The following is an 11,527-nucleotide window of genomic DNA, read 5'->3' as shown; positions in this document are numbered from 1 at the left end:
GCTATATGTATATGGGCTCTCTCTGGGCACTATATGTTGAGGCATGGTTATAGCACTTAGTATAAGCTGATGCTATATGTATATGGGCTCTCTCTGGGCACTATATGTTGAGGCATGGTTATAGCACTTAGTATAAGCTGATGCTATATGTATATGGGCTCTCTCTGGGCACTATATGTTGAGGCATGGTTATAGCACTTAGTATAAGCTGATGCTATATGTATATGGGCTCTCTCCGGGCACTATATGTTGAGGCATGGTTATAGCACTTAGTATAAGCTGATGCTATATGTATATGGGCTCTCTCCGGGCACTATATGTTGAGGCATGGTTATAGCACTTAGTATAAGCTGATGCTATATGTATATGGGCTCTCTCCGGGCACTATATGTTGAGGCATGGTTATAGCACTTAGTATAAGCTGATGCTATATGTATATGGGCTCTCTCTGGGCACTATATGTTGAGGCATGGTTATAGCACTTAGTATAAGCTGATGCTATATGTATATGGGCTCTCTCTGGGCACTATATGTTGAGGCATGGTTATAGCACTTAGTATAAGCTGATGCTATATGTATATGGGCTCTCTCTGGGCACTATATGTTGAGGCATGGTTATAGCACTTAGTATAAGCTGATGCTATATGTATATGGGCTCTCTCCGGGCACTATATGTTGAGGCATGGTTATAGCACTTAGTATAAGCTGATGCTATATGTATATGGGCTCTCTCCGGGCACTATATGTTGAGGCATGGTTATAGCACTTAGTATAAGCTGATGCTATATGTATATGGGCTCTCTCCGGGCACTATATGTTGAGGCATGGTTATAGCACTTAGTATAAGCTGATGCTATATGTATATGGGCTCTCTCTGGGCACTATATGTTGAGGCATGGTTATAGCACTTAGTATAAGCTGATGCTATATGTATATGGGCTCTCTCTGGGCACTATATGTTGAGGCATGGTTATAGCACTTAGTATAAGCTGATGCTATATGTATATGGGCTCTCTCTGGGCACTATATGTTGAGGCATGGTTATAGCACTTAGTATAAGCTGATGCTATATGTATATGGGCTCTCTCTGGGCACTATATGTTGAGGCATGGTTTTATACTTGTGGCCTGTACTGTATGGACTTTTTATGTGTATACTTTCAGGCCATATTGTGCATCAGGTGGGTTCAGATGCCTGCTCCATTTTTCTGGCCTCCATATCCTTTGACTGAGCCATACAGGTTTGTTCTTTTGTACTTTATGTGGGTGTATGCGTGCACGTCCATATGTATATGTGTATGCGTGCACGTCCATATGTATATGTGTATGCGTGCACGTCCATATGTATATGTGTATGCGTGCACGTCCATATGTATATGTGTATGCGTGCACGTCCATATGTATATGTGTATGCGTGCACGTCCATATGTATATGTGTATGCGTGCACGTCCATATGTATATGTGTATGCGTGCACGTCCATATGTATATGTGTATGCGTGCACGTCCATATGTATAGGTGTATGCGTGCACGTCCATATGTATAGGTGTATGCGTGCACGTCCATATGTATAGGTGTATGCGTGCACGTCCATATGTATAGGTGTATGCGTGCACGTCCATATGTATAGGTGTATGCGTGCACGTCCATATGTATAGGTGTATGCGTGCACGTCCATATGTATAGGTGTATGCGTGCACGTCCATATGTATAGGTGTATGCGTGCACGTCCATATGTATATGTGTATGCGTGCACGTCCATATGTATATGTGTATGCGTGCACGTCCATATGTATATGTGTATGCGTGCACGTCCATATGTATATGTGTATGCGTGCACGTCCATATGTATATGTGTATGCGTGCACGTCCATATGTATATGTGTATGCGTGCACGTCCATATGTATATGTGTATGCGTGCACGTCCATATGTATATGTGTATGCGTGCACGTCCATATGTATATGTGTATGCGTGCACGTCCATATGTATATGTGTATGCGTGCACGTCCATATGTATATGTGTATGCGTGCACGTCCATATGTATATGTGTATGCGTGCACGTCCATATGTATATGTGTATGCGTGCACGTCCATATGTATATGTGTATGCGTGCACGTCCATATGTATATGTGTATGCGTGCACGTCCATATGTATATGTGTATGCGTGCACGTCCATATGTATATGTGTATGCGTGCACGTCCATATGTATAGGTATATGCGTGCATGTCCATATGTATATGTGTATGCGTGCACGTCCATATGTATATGTGTATGCGTGCACGTCCATATGTATATGTGTATGCGTGCACGTCCATATGTATAGGTATATGCGTGCATGTCCATATGTATATGTGTATGCGTGCACGTCCATATGTATATGTGTATGCGTGCACGTCCATATGTATATGTGTATGCGTGCACGTCCATATGTATATGTGTATGCGTGCACGTCCATATGTATATGTGTATGCGTGCACGTCCATATGTATATGTGTATGCGTGCACGTCCATATGTATATGTGTATGCGTGCACGTCCATATGTATATGTGTATGCGTGCACGTCCATATGTATATGTGTATGCGTGCACGTCCATATGTATATGTGTATGCGTGCACGTCCATATGTATATGTGTATGCGTGCACGTCCATATGTATATGTGTATGCGTGCACGTCCATATGTATAGGTATATGCGTGCATGTCCATATGTATATGTGTATGCGTGCACGTCCATATGTATATGTGTATGCGTGCACGTCCATATGTATATGTGTATGCATGCACGTCCATATGTATCTGTGTATGCGTGCACGTCCATATGTATATGTGTATGCGTGCATGTCCATATGTGTATGTGTATGCGTGCACGTCCATATGTATATGTGTATGCATGCACGTCCATATGTATATGTGTATGCGTGCACGTCCATATGTGTATGTGTATGCGTGCACGTCCATATGTATATGTGTATGCATGCATGTCCATATGTATATGTGTATGCATGCATGTCCATATGTATCTGTGTATGCGTGCACGTCCATATGTATATGTGTATGCGTGCACGTCCATATGTATATGTGTGTGCGTGCACGTCCATATGTATATGTGTATGCATGCATGTCCATATGTATATGTGTATGCGTGCACGTCCATATGTGTATGTGTATGCGTGCACGTCCATATGTATATGTGTATGCATGCATGTCCATATGTATCTGTATGTACATCTAAATGTATTGTTGGATATCTGATATCTTGATATTCTGGTGGCATTTTAGTGTTTTTTCTTGTTTATTACTCAGGATTTTATCCACTCTTTGGTGTACAGAATATTTTCTTGGGCAAGCGCATGGATATATGGACTGATATTTACTAGTCCATGGCGCAGGCTCCTTTGGTGGCTGTTTTTTCTTAAATGGTTCTCTTTGAGGAAAGTGATTCTTTAGATCTCTTGGTGGCGAGCCTCTGTAGTATCTGTTTTATGGTTTCTGTGATCTTGTAGGATCTAAAATCTCTACTTTATAACACATTTTTCATCTGGTATGTGGGTTCACAGAATTTGATTGAAGCAGGTGTAACACATACCATTCATCACTTTGCTGGGTTTCTTCCTCTCCGTTTGAAATGCTGGTATAGAATTATGATTTTAATGTATTTTTCCTCTACTGTTTATTTTTTAGAACTTTGTGTTACGGCCTGATGAAGGGCATACGTATCATATAGACAGCCCGACACCAACATGTGTCGTTGCCTCTAAAGACACAATGCTCATTTAAGGTTACAACTAAGTCAAGCCAGAATATAATTCTTATCAGCTCCATCAGCTTCAGTTTTTTGATGTACCATTCATTATATGAAAACCAACTATGTGGAAGTGAAGAAACCTTTAATGTTTTTGTCTTACGTGTTAATAAAGTTTTTCTACAAAGTTTTGATACTATAAGATTGCACTTTAGTTCCTCGTTTTTTGAACTTAACTCCTTTTCTATAACGTAATTAAGGTCACACCTGGAACAAGCATGCAGCCAGCAGAGTCACACCTGGAACAAGCATGCAGCCAGTGCAGTCACACCTGGAACAAGCATGCAGCCAGCGGAGTCACACCTGGAACAAGCATGCAGCCAGCAGAGTCACACCTGGAACAAGCATGCAGCCAGTGCAGTCACACCTGGAACAAGCATGCAGCCAGCGGAGTCACACCTGGAACAAGCATGCAGCCAGCAGAGTCACCCCTGGAACAAGCATGCAGCCAGCAGAGTCACACCTGGAACAAGCATGCAGCCAGTGCAGTCACACCTGGAACAAGCATGCAGCCAGCGGAGTCACACCTGGAACAAGCATGCAGCCAGCAGAGTCACACCTGGAACAAGCATGCAGCCAGCGGAGTCACACCTGGAACAAGCATGCAGCCAGCGGAGTCACACCTGGAACAAGCATGCAGCCAGCAGAGTCACACCTGGAACAAGCATGCAGCCAGCGGAGTCACACCTGGAACAAGCATGCAGCCAGCGGAGTCACACCTGGAACAAGCATGCAGCCAGCAGAGTCACACCTGGAACAAGCATGCAGCCAGCGGAGTCACACCTGGAACAAGCATGCAGCCAGCAGAGTCACACCTGGAACAAGCATGCAGCCAGCAGAGTCACACCTGGAACAAGCATGCATCCAGTGGGGTCACACCTGGAACCAGCTTGCAGCCAGCAGAGTCACACCTGGAACAAGCATGCAGCCGGCGGAGTCACACCTGGAACAAGCATGCAGCCAGCAGAGTCACACCTGGAACAATCATGCAGCCAGCAGAGTCACACCTGGAACAAGCATGCAGCCAGCGGAGTCACACCTGGGACAAGCATGCAGCCAGCAGAGTCACACCTGGAACAAGCTTGCAGCCAGCAGAGTCACACCTGGAACAAGCATGCAGCCAGCAGAGTCACACCTGGAACAAGCTTGCAGCCAGCAGAGTCACACCTGGAACAAGCATGCATCCAGTGGGGTCACACCTGGAACCAGCTTGCAGCCAGCAGAGTCACACCTGGAACAAGCATGCGGCCAGCAGAGTCACACCTGGAACAATCATGCAGCCAGCAGAGTCACACCTGGAACAAGCATGCAGCCAGCAGAGTCACACCTGGAACAAGCATGCATCCAGTGGGGTCACACCTGGAACCAGCTTGCAGCCAGCAGAGTCACACCTGGAACAAGCATGCAGCCAGCGGAGTCACACCTGGAACAAGCATGCAGCCAGCGGAGTCACACCTGGAACAATCATGCAGCCAGCAGAGTCACACCTGGAACAAGCATGCAGCCAGCAGAGTCACACCTGGAACAAGCATGCATCCAGTGGGGTCACACCTGGAACCAGCTTGCAGCCAGCAGAGTCACACCTGGAACAAGCATGCAGCCGGCGGAGTCACACCTGGAACAAGCATGCAGCCGGCGGAGTCACACCTGGAACAAGCATGCAGCCAGCAGAGTCACACCTGGAACAATCATGCAGCCAGCAGAGTCACACCTGGAACAAGCATGCAGCCAGCAGAGTCACACCTGGAACAAGCATGCAGCCAGCAGAGTCACACCTGGAACAAGCATGCATCCAGTGGGGTCACACCTGGAACCAGCTTGCAGCCAGAAGAGTCACACCTGGAACAAGCATGCGGCCAGCAGAGTCACACCTGGAACAATCATGCAGCCAGCAGAGTCACACCTGGAACAAGCATGCAGCCAGCAGAGTCAACCCTGGAACAAGCATGCAGCCAGTGCAGTCACACCTGGAACCAGCATGCAGCCAGCAGAGTCACACATGGAACAAGCATGCAGCCAGCGGAGTCACACATGGAACAAGCATGCAGCCAGCGGAGTCACACATGGAACAAGCATGCAGCCAGCGGAGTCACACCTGGAACAAGCATGCAGCCAGCGGAGTCAAACCTGGGACAAGAATGCAGCCAGCGGAGTCACACCTGGAACAATCATGCAGCCAGCAGAGTCACACCTGGAACAAGCATGCAGCCGGCGGAGTCACACCTGGAACAAGCATGCAGCCAGCGGAGTCACACCTGGAACAAGCATGCAGCCAGCAGAGTCACACCTGGAACAAGCATGCAGCCAGCGGAGTCACACCTGGAACAAGCATGCAGCCAGCAGAGTCACACCTGGAACAAGCATGCAGCCAGTGCAGTCACACCTGGAACAAGCATGCAGCCAGTGCAGTCACACCTGGAACCAGCATGCAGCCAGCAGAGTCACACATGGAACAAGCATGCAGCCAGCGGAGTCACACCTGGAACAAGCATGCAGCCAGCGGAGTCACACCTGGAACAAGCATGCAGCCAGTGGAGTCACACCTGGAACAAGCATGCAGCCAGCGGAGTCACCCCTGGAACAAGCATGCAGCCAGCAGAGTCACACCTGGAACAAGCATGCAGCCAGTGCAGTCACACCTGGAACCAGCATGCAGCCAGCGGAGTCACACCTGGAACCAGCATTCAGCCAGCGGAGTCACACCTGGAACAAGCATGCAGCCAGTCACGCCTGCAGAACAGTGAGCAGTACTTACAATTCCATAGTAACCTCAGCGGAGTGCCACACAGGAAGCATGATGCTGTTGTGGAATCCGTTCTCTGCCTTGCCTCTGGGCTGTGGATACGGCTTCTGGGGGAGACAAACACAGCATTGTGCCTCAGCACAAGATATACAGGCGGAAAGGGGGAGGGGAGGGGCAGGGTGTAGTCACAAACCCTGCTCCGTGCCAATACCCCACAATACACTTTAACAACACAATCTACACGCATGTACCATGCACTTATTAACACATATACCCTACACACTTACTAACACATATACCTTACACACTTACTAACACGTATACCTTACACACTTACTAACACGTATACCTTACACACTTACTAACACACATACCTTACACACTTACTAACACGTATACCTTACACACTTACTAACACGTATACCTTACACACTTACTAACACACATACCTTACACACTATCACAAATACCTTACACACTAACACGTACACCTTATACCATAACACATATACCTTACACACTAACACATGTACCTTACACACTAACACAAATACCTTACACACTAACACATGTACCTTACACACTAACACAAATACCTTACACACTAACACATGTACCTTACACACTAACACAAATACCTTACACACTATCACAAATACCTTACACACTAACACGTACACCTTATACACTAACACATATACCTTACACACTTACTAACACATATACCTTAGACACTAACACATATACCCTACACACTAACACATATACCTTACACACTTACTAACACATATACCTTACACACTTACTAACACATATACCTTACACACTTACTAACACACATACCTTACACACTAACACATATACCTTACACACTTACTAACATATATACCTTACACACTAACACATATACCTTACACACTTACTAACACATATGCCTTACACACTTACTAACACACATACCTTACACACTAACACGTACACCTTATACACTAACACATATACCTTACACACTAACTCATATACCTTACACACTAACACATGTACCTTACACACTAACACAAATACCTTACACACTAACACATGTACCTTACACACTAACACAAATACCTTACACACTATCACAAATACCTTACACACTAACACGTACACCTTATACACTAACACATATACCTTACACACTTACTAACACATATACCTTACACACTAACACATATACCCTACACACTAACACATATACCTTACACACTTACTAACACATATACCTTACACACTTACTAACACATATACCTTACACACTAACACATATACCTTACACACTTACTAACATATATACCTTACACACTAACACATATACCTTACACACTTACTAACACATATACCTTACACACTTACTAACACACATACCTTACACACTATAACAAATACCTTACACACTAACACGTACACCTTATACACTAACACATATACCTTACACACTAACTCATATACCTTACACACTAACACATGTACCTTACACACTAACACAAATACCTTACACACTAACACATGTACCTTACACACTAACACAAATACCTTACACACTATCACAAATACCTTACACACTAACACGTACACCTTATACACTAACACATATACCTTACACACTTACTAACACATATACCTTACACACTAACACATATACCCTACACACTAACACATATACCTTACACACTAACACATATACCTTACACACTTACTAACACATATACCTTACACACTAACACATATACCTTACACACTTACTAACATATATACCTTACACACTAACACATATACCTTACACACTTACTAACACATATACCTTACACACTATCACAAATACCTTACACACTAACACGTACACCTTATACACTAACACATATACCTTACACACTAACTCATATACCTTACACACTAACACATGTACCTTACACACTAACACAAATACCTTACACACTAACACATGTACCTTACACACTAACACAAATACCTTACACACTATCACAAATACCTTACACACTAACACGTACACCTTATACACTAACACATATACCTTACACACTTACTAACACATATACCTTACACACTAACACATATACCCTACACACTAACACATATACCTTACACACTTACTAACACATATACCTTACACACTAACACATGTACCTTACACACTAACACATATACCTTACACACTAACACATATACATCACACACTAACACATATACTTTACACACTAACACTTATACCTTACACACTAACACTTATACCTTACACACTAACACATATACCTTACACACTTACTAACACATATACCTTACACACTAACACATGTACCTTACACACTAACACATGTACCTTACACACTAACACAAATACCTTACACACTATCACAAATACCTTACACACTAACACGTACACCTTATACACTAACACATATACCTTACACACTTACTAACACATATACCTTACACACTAACACATATACCTTACACACTAACACATACACCTTATACACTAACACATAAACTTTACACACTAACACATATACCTTACACACTAACACATATACCTTACACACTAACACATACACCTTACACACTTACTAACATACACCTTACACACTAACACATATATACCTTACACACTAACACATATACCTTACACACTAACACATATACCCTACACACTAACACATATACCTTACACACTTACTAACACATATACCTTACACACTAACACATGTACCTTACACACTAACACATATACCTTACACACTTACTAACACATATACCTTACACACTAACACATATACCTTACACACTAACATACCTTACACACTAACACATACCTTACACACTAACACATATACCTTACACACTTACTAACACATATACCTTACACACTTACTAACACATATACCTTACACACTTACTAACACGTATACCTTACACACTAACACATATACCTTACACACTAACACATATACCTGACACACTAACACATATACCCTACACACTAACACATATATTCTACAAACTAACACATATACCTTACACACTAACACATATACCTTACACACGAACACATATACCTTACACACGAACACATATAGCTTACACACGAACGCATATACCTTACACACTTACTAACACGTATACCTTACACACTTACTAACACACATACCTAACACACAAACACATATACCTTACACACTAACACATATACCTTACACACTTACTAACATATATACCTTACACACTAACACATATACCTTACACACTTACTAACACGTATACCTTACACACTTACTAACACGTATACCTTACACACTTACTAACACGTATACCTTACACACTAACACATATACCTTACACACTAACACATACACCTTACACACTAACACATACACCTTACACACTAACACATATACTTTACACACTAACACATATACCTTACACACTAACACAAATACCTTACACAATAACACATATACCTTACACACTAACACATACACCTTACACACTAATACATATACCTTACACACTTACTAACTACATATACTGTACACACTAACACACACACTTTACACACTAACACATATACCTTACACACTAACACATATACCTTACACACTAACACATACACCTTACACACTAACACATATACCTTACACACTTACTAACACATATAAATTACACACTTACACACATAATTTACACACTAACTACATATACTGTACACACTAACACAAATATCTTACACATTAACATATACCTTACACAATAACACATATACCTTACACACTAACACATGTACCCTACACACTAACACATATATACCTTACACACTTACTAACTACATATACTGTACACACTAACACACATACTTTACACACTAACATATATACCTTACACACTAACACATATACCTTACACACTAACACATATACCTTACACACTAACACATAAATTACACACTTACACACATACTTTACACACTAACACATATACCTTACACACTAACACATATACCTTACACACTTACTAACTCATATACCTTACACACTAACACATATACCTTACACACTAACACATATAACTTACACACTAACACATATACTTTGGGTAAGTAAGTCAGGCTAGTGGGGTGAGTGGGTGGGTAAGTCGGTCAGGCTGGAGGCTAGTGTGGTGGGTGAGTGGGTAGGTAGGTCAGACTAGTGGCTAGTGGGGTGGGTAGGTAGGCCAGACTAGTGGCTAGTGGGGTGGGTAGGTAGGTCAGACTAGTGGCTAGTGGGGTGGGTAGGTAGGTCAGACTCGTGGCTAGTGGGTTGGGTAGGTAGGTCAGACTAGTGGCTAGTGGGGTGGGTAGGTAGGTCAGACTAGTGGCTAGTGGGGTGGGTAGGTAGGTCAGACTAGTGGCTAGTGGGGTGGGTAGGTAGGTCAGACTAGTGGCTAGTGGGGTGGGTAGGTAGGTCAGACTCGTGGCTAGTGGGGTGGGTAGGTAGGTCAGACTAGTGGCTAGTGGGGTGGGTAGGTAGGCCAGACTAGTGGCTAGTAGGGTGGGTAGGTAGGCCAGACTAGTGGCTAATGGGGTGGGTAGGTAGGTCAGACTAGTGGCTAGTGGGGTGGGTAGGCAGGCCAGACTAGTGGCTAGTGGGGTGGGTAGGCAGGCCAGACTAGTGGCTAGTGGGGTGGGTAATCAATAAACAATGGTAAGCAGGCGCAACAGGATAAAGCTGCTGGAAGGTGAGCTGGTTCCAAAGCCCCAAAGTAAAGTCAAAGAAAAACAAAGTACCTCAGCGCTGGATATCTATGTACAGCAGATGTCAAGTCCCTTTACACGTGCATCCCAATTTTGGGAGCAGCTGAGAGTATTGCACGGTATCTGAGGGATGCAGGGGATATCCCCAGTGCTCAGGCTGATTTTATTCAGAAACTGTTGGATTTTTCCATG

At 43.4% G+C, this 11,527-nt stretch overlaps 1 protein-coding gene across 1 annotated transcript in view; it reads right to left on the bottom strand.

The window, feature by feature from the left end:
* Nucleotides 1-3,697: 3,697 nt before the first annotated feature.
* GTF3C2 (general transcription factor IIIC subunit 2) overlaps nt 3,698-11,527 on the bottom strand; it is a 65,565-nt gene continuing 57,735 nt past the window's right edge. The window contains exons 5-6 of the mRNA XM_068279760.1: nt 6,565-6,659; nt 3,698-3,872 (exon numbers count right to left, since the gene is read on the bottom strand). Coding sequence (XP_068135861.1) covers nt 3,698-3,872; nt 6,565-6,659 — 270 coding nt within the window. The remainder of the gene's footprint in view (nt 3,873-6,564; nt 6,660-11,527) is intronic.

This window comes from Hyperolius riggenbachi, chromosome 4 (genome assembly GCF_040937935.1).
Source record: "Hyperolius riggenbachi isolate aHypRig1 chromosome 4, aHypRig1.pri, whole genome shotgun sequence".
Classification (NCBI taxonomy): domain Eukaryota; kingdom Metazoa; phylum Chordata; class Amphibia; order Anura; family Hyperoliidae; genus Hyperolius; species Hyperolius riggenbachi.
The sequence above is the reverse complement of the archived record's forward strand: the minus strand, read 5'-3'. Positions and strand labels throughout refer to the sequence as shown.